This window comes from Danio aesculapii, chromosome 11, assembly GCF_903798145.1.
Source record: "Danio aesculapii chromosome 11, fDanAes4.1, whole genome shotgun sequence".
Lineage (NCBI taxonomy): Eukaryota > Metazoa > Chordata > Actinopteri > Cypriniformes > Danionidae > Danio > Danio aesculapii.
In genome coordinates, this window is record NC_079445.1 from 27836065 (window position 1) to 27853049 (window position 16985).

General features: G+C 37.8%; 1 protein-coding gene across 1 annotated transcript; it reads right to left on the reverse strand.

The window, feature by feature from the left end:
* Window positions 1-433: 433 nt before the first annotated feature.
* On the reverse strand, window positions 434-11753 carry wnt7aa (wingless-type MMTV integration site family, member 7Aa). Its single transcript, XM_056467951.1, has 4 exons — window positions 10858-11753; window positions 9434-9660; window positions 5907-6178; window positions 434-2725 (listed from the first exon to the last, which is right to left on the reverse strand). Exons 1-4 carry the CDS (start codon window positions 10926-10928, stop codon window positions 2246-2248), a joined length of 1050 nt encoding a protein of 349 aa, XP_056323926.1. The 5' UTR covers window positions 10929-11753; the 3' UTR covers window positions 434-2245.
* Between the last annotated feature and the right edge of the window lie 5232 nt (window positions 11754-16985).

Here is a 16985-nt window from a genome sequence, read left to right on the forward strand (position 1 = left end):
TAGGAGCATGTCTATGGTGCCTATTTGGATTGGACAATTAACTTAATTGTTTTTGGACGGTGGGAAGAACCCGGGGGAAACCCACGTGAGCATGGGGAGAACATGTAAACTTTGCACTGAAACATTGGCTGGCTTGGTAAGGACTAGTACCACTGATGTTCCAGCTGTGAGGCAACAGTGCTGACCACTGGGCCACTGTGCCATCCATCTAGAAAAGGAGGAGGAGTAGGGGTGGATGGGGGGATTCTTCAAAATGAAGATGGCTGTGATACGGAACTTGGAGTATTTATAGTGGCTTAGGAGTTGTCTGATTGGTAAATCACTAATTGGACCAGCCCCAAGCAATCATAAGCACGTGATCCTCTCAAAATTAGTTTATAAATAAACTTCACAAAAATTAGCTTAGGAAATGTATACCTCCTGAAAAAACTGGTGCAAGCCAATGAAGTATTTATTAACACTGTTCACAACATAATGCACAACATTTTGATCACTTATGACACAATCATGAAGTACAATCCATTTGGCAAGACATCTGTTTAAATTACCAGTTTTTTTATAAAATAATAATCACATCCAGGCCATCATGTTTTTAGACTCTTGTCAAAAGAGCTGTTCTTAAATTCTGATGCTCTTTGGTAAAAACACTCAATCAGTACCAAAGAGTTTTGTCCCAGGATTATTTCACTATAGTTTCCCTTACTGATCCCATATTTAGGACCTTTGTCTTGAAAATGCTACTTGAAGTTTAAACACCAGTATGATCGTTATCTTTACGTACTTGGTCCAACTACACCACCATGAGTGGTACTTCATTGAGATGTAGTTTACATAAACTGCGCAAACTGGTACCATGACACAAACACACTGTTCCTAGCTTATTTCTCTAATTTCTGTCCATCTAAAGGACACTGGTAGTGGGTTTTACCTTTACACAAAATAAATAAAATACTCATATAAAAATAATCTCTTACAAAATATATGTCAACACAGGGACAATCTGTCTGGACAACCACATTTGCTCACAATGCGCAAAAATATCACTAGTGTTATTAACTACCATTGCATAACAGAACAAAACTAGCAGCAAAAAATGTGTTATATTACCTATAATATATAACATTAATAGAACTGGTTATCTGATCTCAACATTCCACATCAGTAGCAGGTGGGGCATCTGTATTTAGGCTCTTCCATTCCAAAGTGAATTAATTACAGATTCTCTTTCTTTGCCAACAGAGCAAATATTAGCCAAAAGCGAGGGGAGCTAGTGGCCTCATTAGCATAAAGCTTTGTGTTAAGTGAGGTCATAAAGTTTAAGAGTAAGTGGGTAGAATGTTGTCCCCATGTAAATGTTCATTTTAATTGGACTTTTCCAATTTAAAGACAAACATATTGTTGGGGATTAACTACTTGTTCATTCCCTCTGGAACGAATGAGCCTTCAAACATGATGCGTAATTCCAGTGTGTATTTGTACATATTGATATATGTGCAAGGGTTGATGGGGAAAAAGGGTACAAAGACTTACGATGATACATTAAACACAGTAGGCTCTGCCTTGAGAGACTAGCAAATACACCATGAGTGCAGCGCACTTGTTTTTGTATTGTGCCTTGCCATTGGTTCTTCCCTAAGCTAAAGTACATAATGTACAGGTACAGTGTAAAAGTTGGTCAGTTTATTTCTATGCAAAACACACAACATCAAAATAGAAGGAGAGCTAATCTAAGCTAGTAAACTCGATGAGAAGAATCAGTAGTTTCCTTATTAAATAAATTAACATTAGCATTTCTCTCTAAATAAAACATTAAATATCACTGTTGCATCCATGTACAGTTTTTTTATGTTGTAAGATTTGTAAAGTCAATAACTCAGGCCAAAATGTTCCTTAGAAATGCTTCCGCACTCTACGGAGCAGAACACCCTCCATAGTCACACCACACATCTTTCTCATGGTCCACAGATCAAGCCTTAGCAGGCTACTCCGCTCTGTTGCTCAGTACTGGAACAGAAGGGTGTCTACTGGTACCTACACCAAAGCCTTCAGCAGAGCTCTGGAGTAAAGCTGCATGCATTGAATGCAATTCCTCCATCTAGACTCCACCAGGCCCACACTTTCCAGTGCAAATGGCTCTTTCCTCTCAATACCTGGAATCCATAGTGGTGATCATCCAGCTGTGACACTTGCAGACCCACTACCATACAAGTTACAGGTGTGTACAATAACCCCAGCAATAAATATTTCACTTGCATGTGTACACTTCTGTCCGTTCACTACAGGTATTGCACTTGACGTAGCAACACCAAAGAAACTTGCAGTTGCACTGCCAGACACGTGAGTACTGGTGTGTGTTATATCCTCGTCCACAGCACATGAGGTCGCAGCCATTGGTATGCTGCGCAGTCTTGTTGCAGATCCTTCCCTGGGTTCCCATGCTACCCGTCACAGGATCTGCCTCACAATAGTTCGGTGACTTCTCAATGTACACTAAATCTGTGTCCATGGGCTTCCTATAGGAATAAGGTTTTTTAACTTTCAGAAAGGCCGGTCTCTTGTTCCGACTGGCGCGGACTGGTTCCACATGAACAGCGTGGTTATACCTCTCCTTGAGGATGTAACCCAGCTGCCGGAACTTGGGGAGAGTGGTCCAGCAAGTCTTGGTGGTGCAGGATCCAGATACACCGTGGCATTTACACTCTAAACGCATGTTCTTTTCCAAGATCTAAAGTGGGAGGAAAAATAAACAAGTCAATACCTTTGGGATTATTTATGCACCTAGGTTCTTTTTAGGAATCTTAGCCTAAGGTAATTATGAAATGCAGACTGATGGATGACTCATTGTTGATTTAGTTAGTCTGACTGGTGACAAATTTGAAGTGTGCAATCATCCGTTACAAAAGATAGAATTACTGATGCTAAGCGGGAAATGTATGAGGAAGGAAAAGATCTTATTTATGAAAAGGTATGTGGTGGTCTTTGGTCATAAACCCTGGTTGAAAAGTTTAGCATATGTCCACATTATATTTATATCTGTGTTCCACCAAACGACAATATGGACTAACAATACAGTAGGGATTTGTGAAACCACCCTTGGTGGCATTGAATTGGGTATGTTTAAGCATCAATTCTGGGAATGGTTAAACAGGTTGAGACAAAGGTATTTTTTTTAACATTCCGATTTGAAGAATGCAAGGATTGTTAAACTTGCAGTGCTAGACTACCTCATTCCTCTTACTGTGAAGAGCAGGCCTGCAAAACACAGCTTGTGTTCACAGGCTCTCTGACTACTTGTAGGAAGCCGTTTCATTTGTGTACACAACACACGCCACAAATTGTTGCAAGGGGCAAACTATCAGAGGTTGTCTGTAGGAGTCTCTTGTCTTGTATAAGCAATAGAGCGGAATATGCACAGGATATGATATAAACACTGACTGAACGATGATCGCAGAGTTCCTACAACAATCACCCTGTGTGTAGTGTACACAGATAAAGCTCAGGAGTCAGGTTTCAGGTGCCTGTGTGCTTTCCCTACACACACATCAAACCCCACAGGTAAAAGCAAAATATTTTGAGCAGCAGTGTGAATGAGAGAAGCTGTATGATTCAGTTTCTTGGCCTGTAGTTATTCTCATGCAAACAAATGCTAAACATTAATGCATTTGACCACAGCAAAGAAGCAAAATTACAAAGAGAAAAAAAATAGATTTGCTCAGAATAGATGAATGAATGGGCAAACGTAAGCAGAACTCAGTGAAGCAGAGTGCCTGTTTAGATATGGAAGATATCTGAGAGGTCTGATTGGCATCAGTGGATTGCCTGTTCGAGCCGGTGCAGTCTTTGGTGTGGTTGGTTAATGTGTCTTTTCTCTCCCTTTCTTTCTCTTCCTTTCACTATTTTTTCACTTTTGCTATGGCTGGCAGAGGGTTTACCTTGCTTTTAATTAGTTTTTTTTTCTTCTTCTCAGACTTTCTGGAGTCTTTTTAGCAATTGTCCGGTATCTTGGATTCATATCATACTTTGTGTGTTCAGGGTGCTGATTGCTGATAAACAGTAGGTCTCAGGAAAAGTTTACAAAGGTAGAATCCATGTGTCTTTCGAGAGACCCCGCCCCTTGATTTTTCACATAGGCATTGTATTGCATCCATTATCCAATCAAAATCATAGGTGTGTTATGTGGTTACCATAGCCCAATGTTTCTTAACTTTGGTCCTTGGGCCCCATTGCCCTTCAAATTTTGTATGTCTTTCTTTTTTGACACACAAAGATCAGTTCATGGATCTCTCTGTTAACAAGTTGGGGATCTGAATCAGGTTTGTTAAGTAATTTAATGTAATGTGTATTTATATAGCGCATTTATCGTGTATGGCCATAGTCCCAAAGCGCTTCACAATCATGAGAGAGGGGTCTCTCCACACCACCACCAGTGTGCAGCATCCACTTGGATGATGCGACGGCAGCCACAGGACAATGGCGCCAGTGCACTCACTACACACCAGCTATAGGTGGAGTGGAGACACAGATTTACAGCCAGTTTGGTGGATGGGGATGATTGGGAGCCCATGATCGGTAAGGGCTGATGAAGGTAATTTGGACAGGACACCGGGGTTACACCCCTACTATTTACGAGAAGTGCCTTGGGATTTTTAATGACCACAGAGAGTCAGGACCTCGGTTTAACGTCTCACCCGAAAGATGGCGCCCACTGACAGTATAGTGTCCCCTACACTTTTACTGGGGCATTAGAACTCACACAGACCACAGGTCACGCCCCTGCTGGCCTCACTAACACCACTTAAAACAGGAACCTAGTTTTCCCATGTGGTCTCCCATCCAGGTACTGACCAGTCTTGGGCTGCAGGTTGATATTGCTGTGGCAAGAGTAAGGAAGAAAGATATACAAAGTAAGGAAAGTAAGAAAGACATGTGCAGGACAGGGGGACGAGGACCGGAATTGAGAACCACTGCCATAGCCCTACTTTCATTGCTCAGTGAAAAAAGCAAACTGATCTGTGAACTAGCTATGAATTTACAAGTCGCTATACTGAATGTACTTGCTATTTTACGATAAAGCATTTCAAAGGCCACTGGTCAGGCATTGGGATTTTAAGCCACAAACAAAGCTCTGTCCAGAGTGCTGAAACATTACACACTGTGCAGATTGGCACTGAATGACAAAAAGATTATGAAGGTCATTCACTTTGGTTTAGATGTTATTTTTACAGTTGCACACCAAATCTTTTAGATTTCTATCTTTGTTTACTTCAATAGTTTCTTGAAGTTCACTATCTAACACCTGAGTGTTCACTCCTGGCCCGAGATGACCACTGCCCTGCAGGTTTGAACTCCAACACTTATATAGAAGTTTATAGTGAGACAGAAAACATTGATCAGCTGGTTCAGATTTGTTTAATTGGAGCTGGATCTAAACTCAGGACAGTGGCTCTCCAGGAAGTCTGCAGACTCCTAACTCACTTCTATTTCCAGAAAAACAAATCATTTAAAGGGCACATATAAACCATTTTGAGGGATGTAAACAAAAACAATGGTCCGAACATATGTCCTGTTGTACATTTTTAATTTGTAAAGTTTCTGAGTATCCAAAGAGCCACATATTCATAAATAATGTTATGATAGCTGTTTAACATTAAGTTATGCTTGAATTGCCTCCTGTTATAGTTATGGAATAGTTTGATAACAAGCAGGAAATATTCATGGGTCAATGACATGACCACATTGAAATGGTCTATATAGTTTTTCCCATAATTACAAATGGCTGGTCATTTGCATTGCAAAACCAGAGCATCTCCTTCCTAATGCTAATCTATCACTCCATGTCTAACAGAGTCTTGTAAGACTAAGAATGTAAACCAAAACACCCTTGTAATGTATTTGGTGCCACATACCTTGCGTCCCACTTCATTGTTATGAAGGTTCATGAGAGTCCTGGCATTCTGCTTGATCTCCCGTGCATCTAGGAACACCTTTGAGAAGCTCAGACCGTAGCGAATATCAGCCGAGCATCCTCCCCACTTCCAGCCCTCTTCCTGGTTGTAGAAACCTTGCTTCTCCTTGTCACATCCACAGCCACTTAGTGTACCCTGAGTACAGGCTGCCGTGATGGCATGGGCGACCCCGGCAGCGATGATGGCGTAAGTGAAGGCTGCCTCCTTACTGCCTGGAACCAAAAGAACATTCTCCATCAGTTTTGCTGACACCAAGATCCAGTTACAGGCAGTATTAAACCCCCTACATACCTGACATATCTTGACACTCACAACAATAATGAAATAATGTGTTAGCTGAGTCAAGTGAAGTTCATTTATCATGCACCGATTAACAGTTTGGCTTTGGGTAGATGGTGTGGGGGCTTACTGAGAAAAGTATGATATAAAATTATCTAAAACCAGACATAGGCAAAACAAACAGGGATCGCATACCTGTGATTACTCAACACACAAATAATTGTCCTTCAGTTGTCACAGAGAGGAAACAGAAAGACAAATAACTGTTTGCACACAGATGAGCAAAGGAAGGAACGGTCCATCTCTTTAATAAGCACAAAGGACAAGGGTTTATTTCAGAGACAATAGAATGGTAGAGATAGAGGGTATGTGTTTAGACTCAAGTCTGGCCACTGTCCCAGCTTCCGTCAGAACGAGGGATCCACCCTGTGGAGATGAACTCCTCAGGCATGCAGTGCCTCCCTGGCCAGAGCACTGCTATAATTGATTGCCACTGTTAAACAGGGCACTTCCAGGTTAACAGTGTATTTCATTTATAAGGACAAAGATAGGTCTGAAAACCATGAGGAGAGTTATTCGGGGACTTTTTTTGTATGGTGACATCAAGCAACTTATACCAATCACCAATTCTACCAACAGACTTTTCCACTATTGATTTTTCCTCTGGAATGGGACAGAATCACTAGCAAGAAAACAAAAAAAATTAAATTAAATGTTGCGAAGTTATATTAACATTCCCGGAAATCTACATATCCGCTTGTGGATTAATGAGTCATTATGTATTGACAGTCCTAAGAATCATTTACAAACCTGAAACCAAAGAACCACTTAAAAAGTTAACCTTTTTAGGCCTCATGAAGAGTGATGTCATGAGTTATTGCAATTAATATCTTTGCTATCTTTTGATCATTTCACAGCAAATAGTGAAAAACACACAAATATGTCAGACTGCTAACAGACCGGCTTAGCAATTCAGGAATTTTCACCTTGAAGCGATCAAGAGTCTTCAGTGGTTTCCTGAAACTCACTAACATTGGTATGTGTTGACCTGCTGATGATAAACATCTTGGAACTCTGCCCATGAAATTTAACAAAGGCCAGATTGGGGCATCAATTATGTGGAGATTTTTATGAGTTGTTTGGGCTTGCCGCCAGAGGAGAAGGGATGCATCCTGCAAGAAAGGAAAATGAAGACTGCACTGACGCAAAATCTTCAAACTCTCATCAGTACTCGAGTAGAATGCTTCTTGTCTTTGTATATCACTCGAGCTGTGTTTACCCAAATCAAGATATTCTGAACACAAACACAGCTGATAAGACACCCATAAAGCATGTGTGTTATGACACGAGTGTCATTTCTTTTTCGAGAGAAATCCAAATCAGGAGCATCACATGATTCCCTGCAAGACGTCTCTTGCCAAAACTGTAAATGCAAGAGGTTAATTTATAAACCTCATACAATGTGCTTGTCTGGACTTGAGGCATTAATGCTGTTGGAGGAAAACTATTTTTGAGCATACCAGAGGGTGGTTAAGTCAGAGAAGATTTAGGAGTGTTGCGTTCAAGAAACATAAAGTAACACAAGCGCGAAAATGCTACGCCTTTCGCATATCTGTCCAGCTGCTGATTTCCAGGAGGCTATATTTCAATCACAACTTCATTCACATATACGATAAAAAGGTGAACGAGTCCATGCAAAATGTGCACCTAAAAGAAGAATCCATTGCCGTGTGTGCCAAATGTGGACCTTGGTACCAGGCCCTGAAAATTATTGCACATTACTTAACTTTTTCTTTTTTGAGCACGCAAGCCCTTCCCTGCAGGATTAACTACCGCTTTTCATCTCTTAGCTTCTGGTACTTTGAGCATGACTGGTCATACACCTACTGAAACCAATCATGTTTGAACGGTTGTCCACTTTATTTAATCCTCCCTATACCGACCACAGACAAAAAGACTCTGGGTAAATAAAGCAGTCGGGCTGCTTCAGAAATGGAGACCACGCTCTGTCACTCTAGGTCAGCATCAACTCAGATGAGAAGGCACACAACACAAGACCTATAGCAGCTGTCCAAGCAGACAGCATTAAATAATATAATCAGCAGCACCCACACCAGCCTGCCATTCAAGTGTAAACGGCTCCAGAACGAGATGGAAGGACATGAAAACCTGTGCTTTTTTTTTTTTTTTGTCAAGAGGCACTTGTCTTTGATGCAGTGGGATAAAATACAGCTTCACCTTCAGCAATAGATACAAATCTCTACAGATCTAAGCTTTTCCCCTGGGCCTCAACCACATCGTCGAAAGTCTGACTGGATGTTAAGAGTGCAAGAGAATAGGAAAGAAAAGAAATTTCATCAAATATTATCTATCTTGATATTTGAGCATTGAAAATTTCCTTCAGCCAACTTCCACTGGAAAGTCCATGCAATAACTCGCCGACCTCATTGAGAGCAAGGAACTAAAGCAAAGTCCATTCATCAAAATGTCGTAGGCTCAATAGCACTGAAGGACCTCTCAATAGACCAAAGTTTGCCTTAGGAAAATGGATTACATTACCCCAAGTTGCTTAATTACTTTTGCTTTGTCTCTCAAAGGTGACATATTGTTGCATTTGTGCACAATACTGTACTTTCTTGTGCTCCTACCATTCAACCACTGTAACTTATACCCGTGGTAAAGTGAAAACCCCGACTGCCAAATCATTAAAATCTACAGATAAGACAGGACGACTAGAAAAAAAAGAATTCTTTTGAGAGGCTGGATTGTTGAGAGGGCTATAAATCCAGCCGCGTTGGCACTTGCTCCATGAATGCCACTGAAAACTACCTGACATTGTTACTGTGGCGTGTGAGACGTTAAAGCTTACCCTGACATCCAGCGACAAATCATTTCAAATGAGATGTCAAAGCGAGGGAAACAGGTCACAATACTGCGTCAATCGAAGACTTTCCAAAGTTGCTTTAGCGTCTTTTTAACATGACTTATAGAATTGTTGAACAAAGTGTGTTCTAGCAGGTGTATAAATGTTCACATTCATATTCACAAAGAATGTCAGTCAGCCTTTAAGCAAGAATCTGAAAAGCCACGCTTTATTTGGGTTTTGATCCCTCTTGAGATCCCTCTTAGTTCTAAATAAAAAGCAACACTTAATTTAACAATGTAAATGTAATAATTTGGTAACATACCCACTTTCAACTCTTTTCCAAAGACAGTTCTTTCCCCGAGGGCCGAGCAGTTCCACCTTCCATTTTTGAATTGAAACTGACACTCATTGATTCCCATTTGCGCTCCTTCTCCAATGACAATGATAGCGTCAGGCCGGCTTTGACAGATAGTCCTTTGACGAGGGGCCAAACCAGGAATTTTGTTACAGATAATACTCGCTCCCAATGCAACCACGGAGGAAAAGCCCCTGTAAAAGTTTAAAAATAAGGAAAGTTTTTATTTATATGGGAAATATTGAATACGTGCAATACAGTTGTTGTGGAACAGGCCATGACTGAGAGATAATTCAGTGTACATTGATGGTAACCTAACTGCACTGAGAGAAAGTTAAACAGTATTCATTCATTCATTTTCCTTCGGCTTAGTCCCTTATTTAGCAGGGGTTGCCACAGCGGAATGAACCACCAACTATTCCAGCATATGTTTTACATAGTATATGCCCTTCAAGCCGCAACCCACTTCTAGGAAGGTTAAACAGTATAATGGATATATTATTAATGAATATTTAGTATTTAAATATTATTCTCAGGAAAATTTTCATAGAGAAAATATAGGCCAATAAACAATCAAGCATGTTCAGTGTGATAAATGGATAATTCTTAAACTATGGTGTCAAGTTTTTGCCAATGTCATCTTTATACTTAATGTTGGTTTCTTATATTTTATACAAACATCAAGCTCAGTTAAAAATTGCTAAATTCTCTCTTTTTGCACCTTCAAAACATTCAAGTCTACACAGTTATTTTAAAATGTATTAAAAATGTAAAATCGAGTCATGAATATGAATCAATTTTTTTTTTTTTTTAGCTTTTAATGTTAAATTTCAATAATTGAACAGGCCATTAATAATCCATAGCATTTAATTAAAAGTCCCGTTTTTATTTTGTGATTTATTCAGCTTGTCTTAGTGGTGGTGGTGGTCTGGTTTTCATTGTTAACCTCAACAAGTCTTATGACATACTGACCTGACAAATGTTGTATTCTAAATATTAATTTGGTCATATCATTTATGGGGTTTTTTTTTTACTTAAAGTAAATGTATGTTATAATTGCTTGCTTTGATTTGTGGTGTTTAAATACACTGACCCATAAACTGTAAACACACACAAAAAAATATCCAGATACATTTTTTTAGGAATCCAGTTATCTTGTAGACCAAAACTGTATATTTCTATTTTTATTTATTGGATTATTTTTTAGATTTTTGCAGTTGTCAAATTCAAGTGTCATGAAGGCAGTAAAACGACAGTGGCCTTGCAATCTTGATATCATGAGTAATGATTATAAAGCCTTAACAACTAAACTATTTTCGTATACAAATGCGGTGTTACTAAATACTTGACCGGTTAAAACAAGTAAAGACATTCCATTTTACCCTACTTACCCAATCTTTAAATAAATAATCCCCAAACAGAGGAAAATGTGAAAAATCCAGCGGCGCGTTTTCCTGCTCATGTTCAGCCTGTGCTTTGTTAATGGACTGTGAAATGATATTCTCCTGATGGGCAATAGCTTAACCGGTGGTTTTATCACAAGCAAAGCAAGTCCTTGGGGAGATGCAAAAGTCCGTGAGAAGTTGACGTGAACACCTGAGCTGATATCCTTCGGGTCGCGTGGAGATCAACGTTATTCTGCATATGTACGACTTCTGAATCACTTTTACGCGTCGAGATTTACTAGTACAACTAACCCAAATCTTACATTCACAGCAAATTTTCCAGCAGATCCTTTATCTGTTCGATCTATGTGTGTGTTCTGGAGGAAATTAAACTTTCCGATATTCCTTTTTAATCGTCTGTTCTCCCGTAGCAGGTTGATAACGCGACTAATTAATTTAAAACACACCGCGAGCAAGCGATTTAACCAAACACTAATATGCATACAAATGTATAAGGAGGTAAAATCTGATTTGAGATACGACAAACTCACTGATAAACGACATATGTGTCGCTTTGATTATTATATCGCGCTATAACTATTATAATGCGTAATCTAAGAAAGTAATATTGTCTGCGCGCTCCTTGGCGAAGATCATATCGCAGTAACTCCAGCTTCTTAAACAGAGCTTTTATCTATTTTCCTGCACCCGTTTGCTCCTCCCATGAGAAAAGAAAACTTGTTCGACTTTAGATTTCCCCCTCACCCACCTCAAGCTCTTAATTGCGAGGTGAGAGATGTGTTCAACCATGCACCTTCCAAAAAAATAATAGACGTCGAACTGCCGTCTGTGTGTACTCAGTGACCAAGCGCGGTACAACAAATATTAAAGAAGTTCAAACTTTTAAAATGTCATTTAATCACCGGGTTACTTCCTTACAATTCAATTAATAACAATAGCTGCAAACATATTAGACTTCTCAAAGATAGCTCCATGTAAAGGGCTGTAAGTAATGACTTCCACAAATAAAACTCATTACCTTTAAACATCACTTATACATTTGCAATCAGAATTATTAAACCCCCTTTGAATTAAAAAAAAATAAAATCCCAAATGATGTTAAACAGAGCATGGAAATTTTCACAGTATGTCTGATAATTTTTTTCTGGAGAAAGTCTTATTTGTTATGTTTCGGCTAGAATAAAATGCAGTTTTAAATTTTTTAAAAGGTCAAAATTATTATTAGACCCTTTAAGATATTTTTTCGATAGTCAACAAAACAAACCATCGTTATAATAACTTGCCTAATTACCCTAACCTGCCTAGTTAACCTTATTAACCTAGTTAAACCTTTAAATGTCACTTTAATCTGTATAGTGTCTTAAAATATCTAGTCAAATATTATTTACTGTCATCATGGCAAAGATAAAATAAATCAGTTATTAGAAATGAGTTAAAACTATATGTTTAGAAATGTGCTGAAAAATCTCTCCGTTAAACAGAAATTGGGGGGTAAATTAACTTAAATTGGGGGTTTAGTCATTCTGATTGCAACTGTATGTCACTTATATGTTATAATCGATCTTAAATTCTTAACTGAAAGAAATAATCTGAAAACGACTGAATTTGAATGAATTGATTATTGAAATATTTTCCAGCAATTTTAGAATGTCGGTATTCATATTCTCTGGTACCAAATAACCCAATAATGACCATTGCTAAGGCATAACTAACATCTATAAATATATTAGTAAGACCCAATAGATTATTTTTAAGACAGAAATGTAATATATACTTTGTGATGTGCTTGAAAATCTGTTAATGTTTTTGCCGCAGTTTTACATTGATGCCAACTCAAATTCTGTCTTTCAGACTTAAAAAAATATATATAAGGCACTGATGTTTCAGCAAAAGTTTGAACAATAAATTTTACAATCCAAAATCCAAGTACAACAAAACTGTTAGCATTATTAAGGCTTATTATTTTAAACATTAACTTATAGACCTCGATTCTTGATTAATAAAATATTCTCCAAACATCTCCTATAAAGAGATGTGAAAGGTCTCGTTTAAACACTGCTAGTTGCTAAGCAACCATCCATCCATCCCAGAATCACTAAGCACAATGCAATTACTAACAGATCTTTCATGCATGCAAGGTTGCTAATTTACACCATAGGAATAGAAAGATATCGAGAAATAACAACTAGCGATTGTGTGAATTCTAAATGAAAGGCGTTCTCTTATATTGAAGTAGTGAGATCAGATCATTCATGAAGAGAACACGCAGACAGCTCCATCATCTCGTTTAATTCAGCCACGAGTTAAATATAGACAATACAATAGCGCCCTCTACAGGTTAAATCTAGGATGCTGAGGCTACAAGACTATCCCATTATCTTATTCATTTATCAAGAACCTTTTTAAGATGTGCATTACAACAGGTTTTCAATATTGGCAAACACTTATTGGTGATAATGTGTTATAATAATTATTGGTAAAATAGTTTTGTTTTTGTTTTAAAAGTGATGATTAAAGGTCATTGTATCTTTTCGTGAAAGAAAAATTCACTAGTAATGTGAATTTAATACTAATACTAAATAAAATACTAATAAAATTAGAAAGATTGAGGATTTATTTTTCATTATAACTTCATTCATTATAATTTTATTAGGCACCACTGACCAAAACTTTTCAATTTATATTAAATAAGCCCCTGAAAAAAATCTAAATTGGTGCACTAAAGAAAAAAAAAAATCATCATGCAACATCATTGTATGGCTTTGTTTTTAATAGATTGAAATAGTCATTGACTAATGAATGTAAAACAAAAATATATACTTCAGACACATGCATATTAAGTTACATTATAAATACAGAAAACAGATGACTATCGTATCGGGACCACTGTCCACTTGCGCAGCTGGCATATTGGCAGTTTAAGAGTACTTATAAATCACATATTATATTCTGTATCCATTAATCCCATCTAATACATAAACATACTCACTACAACAAGCTATTTTAGTAGCTATTAAACAGCAATTCACAAGAGTTTGAATCATAATAGTGAATGTGTTCCAGAAAACATACGTGCTTCACATTATCTAGCAAACTTATAGCATATTAGTTTTCTGTGTATTTCTGCCCCTCAGGGAAGGCAATAGATTGTATAGTTATCTTCTACACAGGATAAAATCACTACCCTACAACTATACAATCTACTACCTCACACTGCACAAGCATTACAGTCTAAATAAACTACTAACAATTAAACTATACTGTTAATCCATATTCAAAAAGCCAAGAGATGTATAGGACAAAACTCTGTAGCTTGGTTTTGACTTTGAGAAAGACAGTAGGCTGTATAGTTATCTCCCAGTGTGGGTGTGACCCTAAAACTATACAACCTACTACCTCATCCCACCGTCAACATGTAACCTTGAGTCCACCCGCAAATGAAGAGCTGCATCCCAATCGTGACAGAAGTAACCAACTTGATGTTTTCCGAAATCCTTTTTGTCGGCAATGTTGGCATCATTCTGTGAATGGGGAAAAAAAGAGATTTGGAATTAAGTGAAACAAAAACATCAAAGAAACATGGCTGCTCAGAAAACGAATAATTGTGCATCATTAATAACTATAAAAGAACGCATTGTGCAAAATTGACTGCAAATGCTCCTCGAACTGCATCAGACACCAGGGGTAATGCAGTAAAATGGAGGGCTGGCCAAAGTACTGGCACCCTCTCGGCACCGGGAAGCCATGTTGACATTGTGTGTGACTTGGCTGCATATTAACATCTCAGTCAAGATTAAACGCTGCCACATTCAAACTTGGGCCCAGTTTGGCTTTGGGATAGAAGACGACAGTAACAGCAGGCGAGCAAGAGAAAACGACAACACTCAAAGTCTGTTTTCCGCCATTTTGTGGTCTCATTCTAAACAGATTTATGTTTCATCAAAAACTGGTTGTTTTTTTATGAAGCAATGTATTTGGGTTTACAAACTGTAGCTATGTCTCTATCCAAAATTGTGACTTTAACATTTCAAATACTGCAAAGTCCTAAAATCCTGTGGGTTCAAGAGAATAAAATCATCCCTTGCTGGAAAACTAGCGTGATATATTAATAAATATTATTAATGTTTTTGCGACCTCAGGAGGGCTCTATGTCCTTCAGAGTAAATGAGTTGCACCTCATTGCTGTTGCATTATCTTGCATTTGGAGACCGTTGTCTGATGTTTGGATTGGAAACTAAATAATTTTGGTTATAGACTTTAACTTAGGAGTTTCTGGAATTATAAAGAGAACTCCAAGAAGATCCACTGGCTAAATCAGTTAGCAAATCACATCATCTGTTGAGCCAAAAATCACATGAATTGTTTTGATGTGCATCAAGGCATGGGTTTTATTTTGTTTCCCTTTGTATTTTCTGTTCATATCTAATGATCTGATGAAATAGATGGATGAAAAAATACAAAATTAGTAACCCATTTAATCCTGATAACAATAAGTACCATCAACAATACGCTCACAAGTAGACAATGCTAAATAAGTGAGTAAATAAGCTCGTCACTTTTGACCACCTCCACTTTACTTTGAAGAGCAAAACACCTCGAACAGACGTTGTTTTGCTCATGAATTGAGCCTCCCATTTTAAAATACCCCTTGCAAAATCCTGAAGTACAGAACAGTGGTGAATTATAGTATTCCAGGTTGTAACGTCAAAGCTTCAGTGCTCTATTACGATAAGAGAGAAATTGATGGAAGACTATTCTATCAGGAAAGAACATCAAAAACTCTGTCAAAGTATAAATACAGTGGAAAAAGATCCATAAAGGGAACTTGACTATTACATTTGTCCTTTCAGCATTATTGTTATTTGCATAATGATTCAATCATGCTGCATATTCATTTTTAAAAGAGCACAGTTGAGGACGCCGGTGTGTGATATTATTTCAGGCTACATCAGACAATAGCGGTGTCCAAAAGCTGACAAACGCTTCCATTGGAGGATGCATTTCAAGATGCATCCAGGCACCACCTCCTGTATCCTGAAATACCTTTATCTGGTTCACTTTTTGAAGGCAACATAGATGTTCTCTGCTTTTTACATCCCAAAATCAAAACCGAAACGTACAATTTCAGTTTCAATCCCATCTGCCTAGTGCTTCAACAACACAGTTTACAGTGTCAGGTGTGGTCACTATCAAGTTCAAGTCGCTTTTGTCAGCATGTACCTTCATTTGATAAATTACAAGAAAATACACAGGGTTGTTAACTCTGCTTATAGAAAATGAAGAAAAAATGGTTTGCACCAGGTTTGTTTTAAGTTTTTAATATTTTAAAAAATAATTGATGAAGCTACGCAATCATGTAAAAATTTATTGTTATATTACAATCCTGTCACACTCAAAAAGGTTTTATTTATAAATAAATAGCCTGATAGCCTTGCATCCCTCCATTGTCAATTATATCATCGTCAAGCCCCTAATTCAGAAACCCTGGGCTTAACAAAAATTTCAAGGTTCCCATTCTCAATAATAAATTAGTTGTGGCTTTCTAGTATGTTCAACATGATACGTTGTTGAACGTGGACAAGCTCAAACTTTAGCCTATATTTAATGTGGTTCACTTGTAATTGCATCTTAATACCAGATGTAAACAGGGACTATGATTGACAAATCGTTCCACTTTTCATGTCATTGCTAATGAGAAATTATTGTAGTAATAGATATCTGCTTAGAATGCAGTATAAAGTTAAATGATGATGCTCTAGCAGAAGTCTGTCCAAAGTTAGTATTCTGATGTGTGTGAAAATTTATTAGGAAGAAAATACAGTTATTTATTTGAGAAACCTTCTAAATCATATCATGATTTCAATATGGGAAGCTATACCGCCAATAAATGCCTCTTCTGGTGGTCACAGTTCTACACAGAATACAGCAGACACACAATATCAATTCTTGCATCCTATCAAATGTACTAATATTTTCATGGCATTTTTTTTTTTATTCCCAAAGTTGGCCAATGGTAACCTTTGTTTTGGCCCGCCATCCCGTCTGAGAAGAGAGGGAAAATAATAGGGATGGTTCAAATTCAAATTTAATTTAGCTCTTTGTTGGTTTTATTG